The 15,230-nt window shown below is 41.0% G+C and overlaps 1 protein-coding gene across 3 annotated transcripts in view; it reads left to right on the forward strand.

Moving 5' to 3' along the window:
* ptprk (protein tyrosine phosphatase receptor type K) overlaps positions 1-15,230 on the forward strand; it is a 107,224-nt gene that overhangs the window by 64,576 nt on the left and 27,418 nt on the right. For all 3 annotated transcript variants that reach the window (XR_013507432.1, XR_013507433.1, XM_071906994.2), the window contains exons 10-19: positions 573-753; positions 9,155-9,337; positions 9,788-9,907; positions 10,347-10,456; positions 11,000-11,201; positions 11,435-11,540; positions 12,547-12,619; positions 12,841-12,963; positions 13,391-13,465; positions 13,763-13,799. Coding sequence is in view for 1 of the 3 variants with exons in the window: in XM_071906994.2 (XP_071763095.1) it covers positions 573-753; positions 9,155-9,337; positions 9,788-9,907; positions 10,347-10,456; positions 11,000-11,201; positions 11,435-11,540; positions 12,547-12,619; positions 12,841-12,963; positions 13,391-13,465; positions 13,763-13,799 (1,210 nt within the window). In the remaining 2 variants the exon portion in view is untranslated. The remainder of the gene's footprint in view (positions 1-572; positions 754-9,154; positions 9,338-9,787; positions 9,908-10,346; positions 10,457-10,999; positions 11,202-11,434; positions 11,541-12,546; positions 12,620-12,840; positions 12,964-13,390; positions 13,466-13,762; positions 13,800-15,230) is intronic.

Below are 15,230 nucleotides of genomic sequence, written 5' to 3' on the forward strand. Positions count from 1 at the left end.
GATATTGTATGATATTTGAGCAATAAGCCATGAGAGGTTGTACTTAACGCCTCTTAGCTGTTATAAAATCACTGTAAATGATGGCCTCCAGTGTGGCTTATTGCTTTTATAAAACGGTTGTTGCACACTATTTGTAATAAAAAGAGAACCTAAATGTCCAATAAATCTTTTATTTTTAATAAATTGTAATTAAACGATCATAATAATAAAATGTTATTATTCCACCTAGTAATAAAGTTCTTGAACAGCAGCTAAACAAAGTGGTTGCTACATAAGTAGCGGTATGAGTGGTGATTTTGGGCTAGTACATTAATATTTAAATGAATTGGTATGCGGTCACATGTGTGTGTTTATTGGGTATTTTATAGAGGTTTACAGTGGGAATCAGCTAATCAATGCTGACGACCACAGCTATCTGTTTTTAAATAAATAATAATATTTCCTGTAGGATGAATATCATCTGACATCAGGCATTTGGACAGAGAGCCATGCTGTTAGCTCTCATAACTTAACTGTGACGTGGAGAGTCTTATTAATGCTACTAATACTAAATGACTTGTTATTTCCCCTAGGTTGAATACCGCATGACATCGGGCAGCTGGACGGAGACTCACGCTGTGAACTCTCCCAACTACAAGTTATGGCACCTGGACCCAGACACAGAGTACGAGATCAGAGTGTTACTCACCAGACCGGGAGAGGGAGGGACAGGCATGCCTGGACCTCCACTTATCACCCGCACCAAATGTGCAGGTAGGCCCTCTCTACAGATACTACACACTTTACACACACCAAGTCATGTAGTGGGAAATATATAGGTGGGTAAACTTTGACCTCCAGTCGGTGATCATCTTAAGGCAAACAACCACCAATATAATACAAAAATCAATTATAGCTTGAATTTATGCCGTTTTTCCTTTAAATGACAGTGTCTCCATATAACTTACATCAGTTGACAGTACTTACTATAATGAATACTATGAATTTGGGTCATAAAGATGCATGTCAGCTGAAAAATGTATGATAAACTGGTGATAAACCGGTGATAAACTGTATTCTGCAAATAAAAAGGTAGGTAACTTGAGTTTAGATCTCTTTGCACACGCCTCTTTCTATCTGTCTTCCTGTCTGACTATCCACTTGTTCATCTATCTATCCATTTATCTATCTATCCATCTTGTTCGTTTTGTCTTTCTATCTATCTTTGTTTTACTTGGTAGAGTGATATTGGCACTATGAGGAGAGAGGGAGCAGAGAGGTATGGATAGAATTAGAGAAGAAAGAAGAGGAGGGGAAGGTCTGAGTCAGTCTGTGGTTGCTCAGTGAACTGAGAGAAAGAGTGATTAAAATACTCGAGGCTCTCTCTACCTCACTCATTCTTTATCCCGCTCTTTCTTTCCCCCTCCTCAGTCTCTCTCTCTCTCTCTCTCTTCATCAATCTCTCTTACCCCATACATCTGCTTCTCCTCCTTTCTCTCATCTCTCCCATTCCTCCCTTTATGTCTCTCTTTCTACCTGTGTCTCTGTCTCTGCCTTTCCCTCTCTCTCTCTTTCTCCCTCTCTCTCTCTGTCAGCGGATCAATAGACGGAGGGCAGAAACACTGTCTGACATTTGTAGAAATAAACGACTGAAATATAAACACTGCTAGCCTGAGGGAGAGAGACAGAGAGAGGGAGAGAGAAGGTTGATATGAGAGAGAGAGAGAGAAAGAAAAGCAATGAACAAGAACGAGAAACTGAATGCGAAAGAGCAATGGAGAGACGATGAAAAACAATAAGGCTGAAAAAGAAAGGAAGAAATGGGAGGGGGAAGAGAAGGAGAGCGAGAGAGGCGAGAATGATGAAACTGGAGAATGAAAATGAAAGAGAGATGAAAACTCATAAGCACAGGGCCTGACTGATCTGTGCCAACCTGTGTGTGTGCGTGTGTGTGTGTGTGTGTGTTTATTGACAGAGGGGAAGTCATAGTCTTGTTCAACCGACTCACGTACTGAACAGTTTCCTGTTTGACAGGAAGAGGAAATTAATCTTCTTCTCCTCACAACTCACACAGGAACACAGCTGAAGTAAAGACGTTAACTCGTTGTTCGTCCACATTAGCCATGAGCTGACAACATTAATGTTAGTGGATATTAGGCTAAAATCGGATTATGGTATCACTTTCCCCAATACTAAAGTAAAAGCTAAGGAGAACAAAGCAACACAACTTATTACTCTGTTTTTCTTTACACATAGCGAGATGTTAGATCTCTCCAATGTAGAAACAATGGATTATATCTCAATCATTTTTGTTTATCGACCACAAAATAGTAGTGCGATTAGTTCTACTCAACGAGTTGATTTGCATTGGAAACAAGTGGAATTATTTCACCCCAACTGTGGTCCATTTTTATACTTGTTTTTTTTAAAAAAAATAGATTTTTAGACTCAAAACTAAAAAAGTTAAATGATCAGTGATGTAAATAGGTCTGCGTCCTGCATCTCTGACGCGTTAAAATCCAAAAGGACGCAGTAAACTCACTATCGACGCGTCCAGGGGACGCACCCTATTTTTTCCCTGATAATGCTACATTGTGAACAACGAAATCCGTGTTGAAATCATAGAAATAAACAAAAGAAACCTCGCTGTTAAAAAAAAATAATCCATCGGTCACCGTCTGTGCATCTATCTTGCGCAGACGACATCCCGTGTTCATAGTCTCAATCATCACGGGAGAGACTTAATGCCCTTGCTGGGCCTGCATCCAATGCTACTTTTGCCGCACAGATTTCATTTCAACAAGGCTACAAACTTGGTAATTGGTAAATAAACTCACGTGGATGCTGTATTCACTCATGTCGATGATGACCCGATGATGCTTTACCGTCCAGGGGACGCGACGTGTTGAAAAAAAAATAATCCACCGGCCGCCATTTTCTCACCGTCTGCGCATATATCTCGCGCAAGACGAGATCTCTTTTATTTGATAATTTATTTTGGTGCTATTATGTTGCTACAGACACTATTTTGTTTATTTGAATTTTGTAGACTAGTATGTCATGATGATGTGACATTTGTATAATGTTTTGTAAATAAAGTTTTCAGATTTGGGATTTTATTTGTTTAATTTTCAGATACATTTTCAACATACATGAATATAACCATAATTATTATAACCGTATAACATCAAACACGAGTTTAACACTACAATTTGTCAAAAAACACAAATTTTATTGGGGACCCACTCAAATGACCACCTGTGGGTCCCGGGGACTCACTACATTGAAAACCTATTTACATCACTGAAATGACTTAAAAAAATTATATTTTTTGCTTTGTGTCACATTGTCTACACAAGCAGACTCAAACATAGACTGCATACATTCAGAGTAAATATATAGATCTAAATATATTGTATATACCATAAACACGGCAGTAGGTAATGAATGTTTGGCGACTCTGAGATATTCTGCTGACTGTATTAATATTGTAGTGATATCTCTACCTGTCTTTCTCTTGTGTCTCCTATATGATGGAGGTTGTGTGTGTGTGTCTGCGTGTGTTTGTGTGTGTTTGTTGAGAGAGAGAGACACATACACGCAGGGGTAGAAATGTTATTTAAATGGTAATGATTCCTTTGCTTTTTCTGTTTGGTTAGGTTTGTCTGATCCCGCCACCTGTAGTTTACTGAATATTTAGTTCAACACAATATGATGGACACACACACACACACTCATGTGTGCAAAAACATCAGGCGTGCACACCCGTGTGTGTGACCGCATAAAACGTTGCTTCATTAAAAACCAATAAAGTTCATAAAAAATTGAGCAAACATCACACACACATACACACACACACACCACAGAGTAATTGATATGATAATAGACAGGATTTCATCTCTTCCTCTTCTCTCTTCTTCTTTTCTTCTCGTCTCTCTTCTCATCTCTTCTTTTCTCTTTTTCTACCCTTTTCATTTCTTTTCCCCCTTCTGTCTCTACTTCTTTTCCCTCTCTCTCTCTCTCTCTCTCTCTCTCTCTCTCTCTCTCTCTCTCTCTCTCTCTCCCTGTCTCTCTTTCTCTCGCTCACTCTCTTCTCGATTTTTCTTCTCTGGTGATTTATTGCTCTTGTCTGAAGGGTGAAAAATAATCAACTTGGAGTGGAGAGTTAGTGAATGTGTGTGTGTGTGTGTGTGTGTGTGTGTGTGTGTGCGCGCGCGTGCGAGCGCGTGCACACACGTGTGTGTGTGACAGAAGGTGATGAAGTAGCTTTTAATCCAAATCCTGAATTTTCTGCTGAAAAACTCTCGGTCATGGCAGGTTAGACACACACACACACACACACACACACACCCATGCACACACACACACACACATACACAAAGACACACATTTACAGAGGCACACACACAGAAGAGAGAAACACACTAAGATGTATAAAGTGGGAGAGATGGAGAGAGAGAGAATGGCACACAGAAACTGACAAGCACATCACACACACACACACACACACAGGTCAGGGGCGTCACAGTATTTCTCATATGTTGCACTAACTCAGCACCACTTGGATTTATGGAAGAATGGAATCACAAAACACACACTTCCACACAGACGCACAAACACAGATACTGCACTGATCACACACAGACCGACATTTTATCACATGTACTTCTTTATGTTTGTGAAAACACACACACACACATACACACACACACACACGTTGACCTGCAGTCAGCAGTGTGGCGGTTTAAGGGTCAGGCCCTAGGAATAGCAGCCAAGAGATTTCCAAACACAGAACTGTTGATGCTGTGTGCGTTTGAGAGTCAGAAAGCCAGAGAGATGCAGAGAGACGGGTAGAGAGAGACAGACAGAGTGTGCAGAGAGACGGGTAGAGAGAGAGAGACAGAGTGTGCAGAGAGACAGGTAGAGAGAGACAGACAGAGAGACGGGTAGAGAGAGACAGACAGAGAGACAGGTAGAGAGAGACAGACAGAGAGACAGGTAGAGAGAGACAGACAGAGAGACGGGTAGAGAGAGACAGACAGAGTGTGCAGAGAGACGGGTAAAGAGAGACAGACAGAGTGTGCAGAGAGACGGGTAGAGAGAGACAGACAGAGTGTGCAGAGAGACGGGTAAAGAGAGACAGACAGAGTGTGCAGAGAGACGGGTAGAGAGAGACAGACAGAGTGTGCAGAGAGACGGGTAAAGAGAGACAGACAGAGTGTGCAGAGAGACGGGTAGAGAGAGACAGACAGAGTGTGCAGAGAGACGGGTAAAGAGAGACAGACAGAGTGTGCAGAGAGACGGGTAGAGAGAGACAGACAGAGTGAACGTTTGAGACAGACAGACAGATGAATGGAGTTCCATTTGTCTTCCTCATGACAGTGGAAGGATTACCAGGAACTAATTGGACAGATTAACTTGGATTTGGCCGCGTTTCCCCCCCCCCCTTACCCTCTCCCCTTTCCCCTTCTCCTCTTCTCTACTTTCTTTCCCTCTCTTGTGTTTCCTTCTTCCCCCGTTCCATTGTCTTTGTTCTTTCTTCTCGGCTCTTCCTGCCGGTTTATGTTGAGGGCTCGAGTTTGTTTAGCCCTTAGTGGAGTTCTGTTTCATTTAGTTTAATTTCCCTTCCTTTTGTTTTCCGTTCTTTAATTCCAGCCTCTGGATTCCGCTGATATGAAGCTCGTTGTCCTTGGTGTTATTGTTGGTGTTTATTGGTATTGTTGTTGTTTTCAAAGCTCTATCTGCGGAGAACAAAGCCTTTTAGTTCCAACATGAATCCAGCCGTTTGTCTGTCTGCCGGAGGAGAGGACGGGGACAAGGCCGCCTCTGTGGTTTACCGTTGGAACTGGTCCCACATGGCTTTGGCCACCTTCCAACCTGGTTATCGTTTCTCCTCTCTCTCTCTCTCTCTCTCTCTCTCTCTCTCTCTCATCTTCCTCTCGCTCCTCTCTTTCGCCTCCCTTTATCCCTCCCTCCCTCTAGCCCCACTTTCATTTTTCCACACATTGGTTCGTTTTTACAATCATCTTTCCTCCATTTCCGTTCTGCTCTCTCTATCCTCCTGTCCTTGCTCCAAGCTTTCTTTCTTTCTTTCTTTCTGTCTTTCTTTCTTACTTTCTTTCTTTCTTTCTCTCTTTCTCTCTTTCGTTCTTTCTTTCTTTTCCCATTTTCTTACTCTTTCTCTCTCTCTCTACCTTCTCGCCTCCCCCTCCCTCTCACTTCTGGCAATAAATAGACAGAGATAAGCAGCAATGCATTACGGGTCAGAAGGGGAATGGGGCTTTGAAATGTGTGACTGTGTGCGTGTGTGTGTGTGCGTGCATGCATGTGTGTTTGTGCGCATGTTTATGTATCTGTGTGTGTGTGTGTGTGTGTGTGTGTGTGTGTGTGTGTGTGCGCATGTGACAGGCAGCCAGTCGTATATTTTGTTTTAATTCCAAGTTGAAAACCGTCTCAGTGTGAAGCAGTGTTAGCATCAAGAGACCCTGAAATCAATACAATTTATTACACTGCCCTAACGGTGTGTGTGTGTGTATATGTGTGTGTGTGTGTGTGTGTGTGTGTGTGTGTGTGTGGGCTTTGCCTAATAGCTAGGTTTATGGTGAGGATCACAAGTATTGATTTGAACAGGGAGAGAGACAGGGAGAGGGAGAGACAAAGGCAAGTGAGGAAGAGACAGAAATAGAGAGAGAGAGAGACAGGCAAAGAAAGCAGTATGTCTTGCTCTCTCTCTATTTAAATGTCAACCATCCAATAACAGGTTGAAGCAGAAATGAAATGCTCTGACCCCTCAGCTATTAACACACACACACACACACACACAGTTGAACAATAATATTTGCTCAGCCGACAATTACCTGCCCGGGTGTCTTCACTTCCTTTCCTTCCCTCTCTGTCTCTTTCTTTCTCTCTTTCTGTCTCTCTCATATATATACGTCTCTATATCAGTGTGCTATTTACATCTAAATGACTTAGCAAGCCACGACATGTTTGTATTTCAGCTTACAGCTGGGTGTGTGTGTGTGTGTGTGTGTGTGTGAAAGAGAGATGGGTTTACCCTTGACGATGCAATCTTATTATGAGAAGTTTTATTGAGACGTGCACACTCTATCGGTCTCTCTCTCTCACACACACACACATATGCGTGCACACACACATGCGCGCACGCGCTCTGCCCAGATTTAATCTTGATTTTGTCACAACCTGACGTGTGTGTGTGTGTGTGTGTGTTTGTATCAACTGAGGGTGTGGATGTTCGTGTCTGTCTGAGTTTCTGTGTGTGTCTGTGTGTGTGTGCGTGCGTACATGTGGATGTTTGTGTTTTTCTGTTAGTTTCTGCGTGCGTGTTTGTGTGTGTGTGTGTCTGTGTGTGTGTGTGTGTGAGTGACAGGCAGATAATGGGTTGTCAGAAGAAGCGACAAGTTTGTGTCCTTGTGTTTTCTCCTCTGAGAGAGAGACCCGAGGAGAAATAGAGACAGAGAGACAAAGGGGGAGAGGGAGAGAGAGAGAGACTAGTGTCTCTATTTAAGGTGAGCTGTTTTTTATTAAAATCCTGGGAGGACACAAGGAAGCAGGTGGGTGATGCAGAGAGGCAGAGACAGAGAAAGAAAGAGGAAGAAACATCAACAGGTGATATCATGGCTATCACTCCGAGTGAAGAGTTGTCGAATGATGACAATGAACACCAAACAAAAAAATGTCATTTAAGTTTTTGATAATTAAACAACAGTATTCACATCCATGAAAAGATCCATGAAAAGATAGCATGATATTGTCTCTAGACTGAGTGGTATCTCCTCTAGATAGAATGGTTGCTCCTCTCTCGATAGAGTGGAAGCCTCTATAGATAGAGTGTTATCTCCTCTAGATAGTGTTGTTTCCTAAAGATGGAGTGATGGCTCCTCTAGATAGTGTGGTATCTCCTCTAGATAGTGTGGTATCTCCTCTAGATAGAGTGATATCTCCTCTGGATGAAGTGGTATTTCCTAAAGATAGAGTGGTAGCTCCTCTAGATAGAGTGGTAGTCCCTGTAGATAGAGTGGTAGCTCCAGCAGCTAGAGAAGCAGCTCCTTCATGTGAGGTGGTGCACCCTGACTGATCAGTGGTTGGGTAAGCACTAATAGGTAAACATCCTCGACACAATGTACTGCAATGTCGCTCCATGTACTGATAGCCACACATTAAAATTCAGTGATATTGAGTGATATGAGCAGGCAGGAAGGAGAGAAGGAAAGATTTGGTTTTGTGTTTGCTGTCTTGTGTGTGTGTGTGTGTGTGTGTGTGTGTGTGTGTGTGTGTGTGTGTGTTATCGATCCAGCTAAATGAGCCAGTTAAAGTAATTAGAGCCCAGGGCAGTGAAGAGAGGAGATAGGTAGATTATATCGACAATAACAACTCTGAATACATATAAAAGATGTACAAACCAAACACACCTTCTAGAAGTTATTGCATTTTAAGAATGCTTGAATTGAGGTGAAGTGAGGAGCAGAGATGGGTATTGGTAAAAGCTTTGACTCAGTACTCTTGCTCTCTTTTGGCAACCTGCACATTCAATCACACAGGCATTTGCATGTATACACAATCTCTGGCCTCATTGCTTAACGTTTTTGATGTGGTTGTTCTCACTTGTTTTTATCTGCCTTTGATGCTTTATAAAGCAACGTGTTTTGTTAAAAGCATCTTATTAAAATATTGAGTTGACTTGATCACCCTGCTCCAATACAATATGACAGTCAGGTGTGAAAATAGCATGGTGCCAAAAATCCAAAATACAGCAACAGATTTAGTATTAGCTCCCATCTGCACACATTTGGCATCAGGCATTTTTGTCCTTCCTAGTAAGAATAAAACAATGATTTCATGTCAAAGAGAAACTTTGCAGATCTGTTTGTAGGTCAGGAGTTCACAACTGTCCAAGTCCATTATGTAAATTCATCAAATAATGGTTATGATTTTCCCCCATACGCTTAATATATATATGATATATATGATCAGAATGCTTTAGTGTGACAACTGATTTGACAGAAGACCCCAGCGCAGCACACAGCACTCTGTTGGCCGATCCCAGTCATAAATATTCATTCATCTGTAGACTAAGGAGACTAAAGTCAGAAATCTTGCTCCTCGCCATCTTGGTTTACCTTGTCTCTCTCTGTGTTCCCCTCCCTCTCTGTAGAACCCATGCGGACCCCTAAGAGGCTGAAGATCGCTGAGACCAGATCTCGTCTGATAGCGGTGGACTGGGAATCACTGGGTTACAACATAACTCGATGTCACACCTTTAACGTCACCATTTGTTACCATTATATGACTGCCAACAACCACAGCAAGGCTGACTGCTTGGACATGGACCCTAAAGGTAATATTTGGTATTACCATTGCTCAATTACTGCTACTATTATTATAATGCTGAAAATACATTAAATTCATTCTGATGTGACACAATGAAAAGATACAATATTTATTTTGCAAAGGCTGCAATATGGGTATTTTTGAATTCATTTTTTCATTACCAGTTTACAAAATCCAAGTCCAGAAATACTGTATAATATGATGAGCTCAATAAGCTGTAATATGAGGTGCTGAAAGTGTTAAGAGACGAGCACGTCAACTTTAAACACACAAATGATAATGCAGTAATATCGTAGTATCTACCAAAATATTAGCAATATGATATATTGTCCTCTTCATGCAGCCCTAATAACAATATAATTCCCTACATTACTGTTAATCTGAGGATGATATTAACGCATGAACAGATTAAACATCATATTTAACAATAACGATTTTTTTTGTTTTATGAATTCAGCACCCCGCCACCTGGTGGGCAACCTGCCACCCTACACCAACGTCAGTCTGAAGATGATTCTCACCAATCCAGAGGGACGGAAGGAGAGTGACGAGACTGTCATACAAACTGATGAGGATGGTGCGATACACAACACACTCTCATACACACACTCTCACACACACACAGACACACACACACACACACACACAGTATATAAACACATACAAATAGACACACCCTAACACTTAGCAACTAACAATTATTTTCAGTATTGATTAATCTGTCGAGTATTTTTTTGATTAATCATTTAGTCTATAAAAGTTACCAGAGCCCAAAGTGTCTCTTAAAATTACAAAAAAATCCCAAAGTGTTCATTTTATAATGATATGAAACAGAGAAACAGCAAGAAAATTTTAGCACTAACCCATCAAAATTATGATCGATTAATTTTCTGTCAATCAGTTAATCGACTTATCATTTCAGCACTAATGCTACTGTTGATTTTACAACACTGTATAACATTGTGTGTGTGTGTGTGTGTGTGTGTGTGTGTGTGTGTGTGTGTGTGTGTTAACAGTTCCAGGCCCAGTTCCCAGTCAGTCAGTAAGAGCAACTCCATTTGAAGACAGAATCCTCCTGTACTGGAAGGAACCAGCTGAACCCAATGGAGTTATCATACAATATGAGGTATTATTATTAGCTGTAGTAGTAATCGGGTTAGTAGTAGTGGTAGTATTTGTAGTAGTTGTTGTATTAGTAGAGCTATGCAGTATAGAGAAGGGAAAGGGGCATGTCTCTACAAGGTCTGGCCTTCAAAATGCTTGATTTTTTAATAAAATATAGCAGCCAAATTTATCAATATGCCTCCACTCTCTGGACCTCTTTCCATCCCAGGAACAGCATCTCACATCTTGAGGACATGATGTATATTTGTGTTATAGCAGTTTTATTTATTGATTTGATAAGATCATGAGTGAAAAATGAGGCCTCTCTGATGTCTAATTTTCACCAATGTCATGTCTTATCCCAAAATATGACAACAAGACCTTGAGAATCATTGAAAAGTCCTTAAATTTGATATCCAAGAGAGTGTAGGAACCCTGTTAAAGGTTTATCTTCATACTTTGGATAATCCTAATCGCCTATGATTACTAAAAATACTGTTGCTTTCTTCACTGTAGATTTTGAATGTCAGTAAAAGCATGATTCTCCATCTCTGCTCCTCCACAGATCAGCTACAGCGGTGTGCGTTCGTTTGACCCCTCAGTGCCTCTCCAGCGGCCGGGACTCACGGTGTCTCTGCCCTCGAACGCCACCCATCACCTGTTCTCCCAGCTCCACCCGGGCGTCACCTACCAGCTCTCAATACGAGCATCCACCTCCAAAGGGTTCGGACCTGCAACCACACTCAATGTGACTACTAATATTTCAGGTAAAAATAAAGGTTTAATAATAAGTTTCAATGTTACAAATATTTATTCATCTGTTACTTTATGGTATACTAGTTAGATCAACATTCCTTTGCTGTTATTTACATTTCAGTTAGCTTGCAGGGTGATCCATGTAATACAGACACATATATTCTTGATCTGTGTCTTTTTCAAACACACACACACACTGCCACTCTCTCTGTCTCTTCCTCTCTCAAATTCTCTCTCTCTCCAGCCCCTACATTAGAAGAGTATGATGGGTCAGAGGCCTTTCTGAATGAAACGGCGACAACCATCACTGTCCTGCTCAAACCTGCCCAGGCTAAAGGAGCACCTATAAGGTATACATACATACATACATATAGGCAGACACGTACATATAGACACATATACACGCAGTCAGGCTTACAGACTTTTCTGTTGTGTGTGTGGGTGGGGGGTGGGGTGGGGATGAGGGGGGTGGAGTGGGCGTGTGGGTTGGGAGCGTCTGCGTCCATCTGTACTAACATTCTGGCAGACCTGAGGAAGAGGAGGGGGGAGGGGGTGTTGAACAGGAGGAGCAGAGGAACAGGAGGCAGGAGGTGGCAGGAGTTGCAGGAGCAGTCTGTCAATCTACCGCATCTCCATATCTATTTACCTCTTTCACAATCCACGTCTCAGTTGTCTGAAGGCTAAAAAATCCTCCCTTAACGTGTCTCCCCCCTGTGATCTGCAACGTCCCCCTCATGACTAAAGTGGATTTAATAGGTGAGATCAATGAGGAATGATAGCATTCACCCGGATTCACTCGCTCAGTCTTTTTCATAGAAGGAACGTTGTTCTGTGCTGCTTCAGTGCTTACCAGACAATAGAAGGAGGAGCTGAATCCTCAGTATTCTGTTATGTTAACATCTATTCGTGACTTTTGTTGCACCAACTTGTTTTTGGCTAGGGTCCGTCTCTCTCATTTTGTGCGTCACATGTAATTGGTTCATGCAATTGTCACTAAAGCAATCTTGAAGACATAAAATATCAGCTGGCTCTTCTTGCAAGTTTAATTGCGAGCATTACAGTAGTGGAGCTTGAACTTGTATCAGTGCAATCAGCTATTATGCTAAATATTCCAACCATGTTATTGTCTATGAGTAACATGTCAGAGATCTTCTTTTACCCATGTATATAATGTTTGCTGTCCAAAAATTGGTTTATGAAAAACGATAAAATTTGCAAGCCCACACAAACATAACTACGCAATCTATGTACGAAGTATAACCAAGAAATACAAACCTGTTTTTATTCAGAAATCTGTTAATACCTATATATTAAGTAATACTAGATTTGTATAATTAATTAAATTTTTTACTTCAGTGCATACCAGATTGTGGTGGAGGAAGTGAATCCTCAACGTTCCCGTCGCCAAGCCTCCTCTGACTGCTACCAGGTGATTATTATGTATACATATATCTGTTTACTTATAATGTATGTGAAGAGTTTCATTCCAAAATGAGATATTCACCATTTGACACCTCGGACCATTGGACACCTACTCTTACAAAATGAACTTTCTATTTGAGTAAGAAAAACAAAAACGTTTCATTGTTTTCAGATAGGCGCCTAGACACATAGACAGTTTATTTTCGATCTAACTATCCTGTTTCCCAGGTCCCAGTTTCCTACCACAGTGCATCTAGTGGTGGATCTCCATATTACTATGCAGCCCAGCTGTCCCCCAGCAACCTGCCAGAGCCGCTCCCCTTCACCGTGGGAGACAACAGGACCTATCAGGCAAGCCTTTTCATGTGGACAACATATTTTGTACATAGTGCAACAAAAATGTCGACTGAAAAGAAAAAGTAAATATAGCATTGTGCTGGAGAGGACAACAGCCAGAGGCTTATGAGTGAGACCTCTTCTTTAAAGTAAATCAAATGGAAAACACAGTAAACTATAATAATTGTATAATAAAAATACAGAAGCATAGGACTATACAACACAATTACAAAAGAAGATAAAACACTAAGGTGAAATTAAGTTTGAGTTAACTTGGTTTGTTCTAAGATATACAAGTGGCTCAAATTTGGCAGATTAGCTACAACAACTGTAAATTCTTAAACATGGTTAAACATGTAACCAAACATAACACTGTAATTAAAATCTGACTCAACATTTTGCCTCGTATTCAGCTTTTGATCACCTCCCTTCTCCTCCCCAGGGTTTCTGGAATCCTCCGCTGGCTCCAAGAAAGAACTACAACATCTACCTTCAAGCTGTTAGCAGTACAGAAAGGGTAAATAAACATTTATTCAGATATAAAGATATCAAGTATACTGTACCACATACATGCTAAAACTACAACATATCCTTGCAGGCTATTAGATGTACTGAAAGGCTACCATTTCAGTGCATGGCCTATCTGTCTTTGTCTTTTTGTCCCCCTCTTTGCCTTTCAACACCCACCCCCCTCATATTTTGTTACCTATACAGTATACATTAGACAAATTCACATTCTCTTGAGTATTGCTATAGTGTGTTGTATGTTGACATGGGACTCAGATATTCCTGTTTCTTTGTCCTTTCTCTTCAGGAGACTAAGACGCAGTGTCTGAGGCTGGCTACTAAAGGTGAGAACACACTATCACTGTCTATACCACTTTCTGCCAAAAACGGCACTGGGCCAGCGTTAACTTGACAAACACATGCAGCTCAGATGGCAAGATTTAAAATGGCCCAGTAGAAAATGTATTTTCATAATTTGGCTCCTTAGAGAAAACATTTGTAAAATACATTGTATATGTTTTTTCCTCTCCTGGGATGTCAGTATCACTAATGATTATAATTTAGATTTTTATTTATTGTGGTTCCTGGTTAGCCCTGTTTATCTTCTGCTGTTGTTGTCAAATGAATGCTGACGGTCCATGAATGATTGTTATTAATCTGATATTCATCATCTGTTTTTCCTGCACATGTTATCTAAGAAGGTTTGTTATGACTGATGTTAGAGATTGCTTTGATAGAGAACTCTTTTAATAATCTGATCAACCCTTTAACCCTGTGTGTGTGTATGTGTGTGTGTGTGTGTGTGTGTGTTCATGTGTTAGAGTCAGAGAAAAGATATATGTGTGATATTGTGTGTGTGCATGCTAGAAAGAGAAAATGTGTGTGTGTCTATGTGTGTGTGTATCTAGACTCTGCATGCGCACACACACACGGAGTCTAAATGTCATGTTTTTACTAGAAGCCATATGCTGATGGATTATCAGACTGGCTCTAAGTGGTGTGGATGTAATCCCCGGGCAGCCCCACACACACACACACACACACACACACACTGTTTTGAGGAAAGATTTTTAGAAATGCGACTGATGGATCAGAGTCATTTAGCTGTGTGGAGTACAAACTAGGATAAATAGAAAATGCATTACCACATTCTCAACGAAATCATCATTCTTATACAATCATTTGGCTGGTCACGTAGAACTAGAATGGATAGAAAGGACATTAAAGTGTTTATTTGGCTGGTAACATAAAACTAGAATATGGATATAGAGGACATTTGAATGGTGAAAAGGGGTTCGCCCACTTAATTGGAGTTAATTGGACTTAAAATGGAATGAAATGGTGTATTCTCATAAGATAAAGTCTGATTTCTATGCTCTTCAGACAGTTCCAAGATCAGTGGTTAAGATCAATATGACCAAGACATGTCAGCATGTAGACTACCTGGAAATTGTTTCTGTGTGATAGATCAAAGAGCAACGAGTTTGTGTTGAGTGCTCATGAGGTGTCATGTTTCTGCTCTAAAATCACAAAAACTGGGAAATGAGTGGATTTCCAGTGTCATTATAGTTTAAGAATTCCTGGTAGTTGTGGTTATTAGAGCAGGTGGTTTGTTCGCTAAAGGCTGCTAGAGAAGATGACACTCTGTCTGTCCTTCTAGCCTGAGGAGATGGAGGCCTGAGTGAAGCTAAAAGACTCTAGAGAGGATTTTAGGTTTTTTAATAAGGGAGAAGGACACACTAATGGACAGAGGTCAGCCAGGGCTTGCTTGCTGT

The sequence above is a fragment of the Centroberyx gerrardi genome, chromosome 18 (assembly GCF_048128805.1).
Source record: "Centroberyx gerrardi isolate f3 chromosome 18, fCenGer3.hap1.cur.20231027, whole genome shotgun sequence".
Classification (NCBI taxonomy): Eukaryota; Metazoa; Chordata; class Actinopteri; order Beryciformes; family Berycidae; genus Centroberyx; species Centroberyx gerrardi.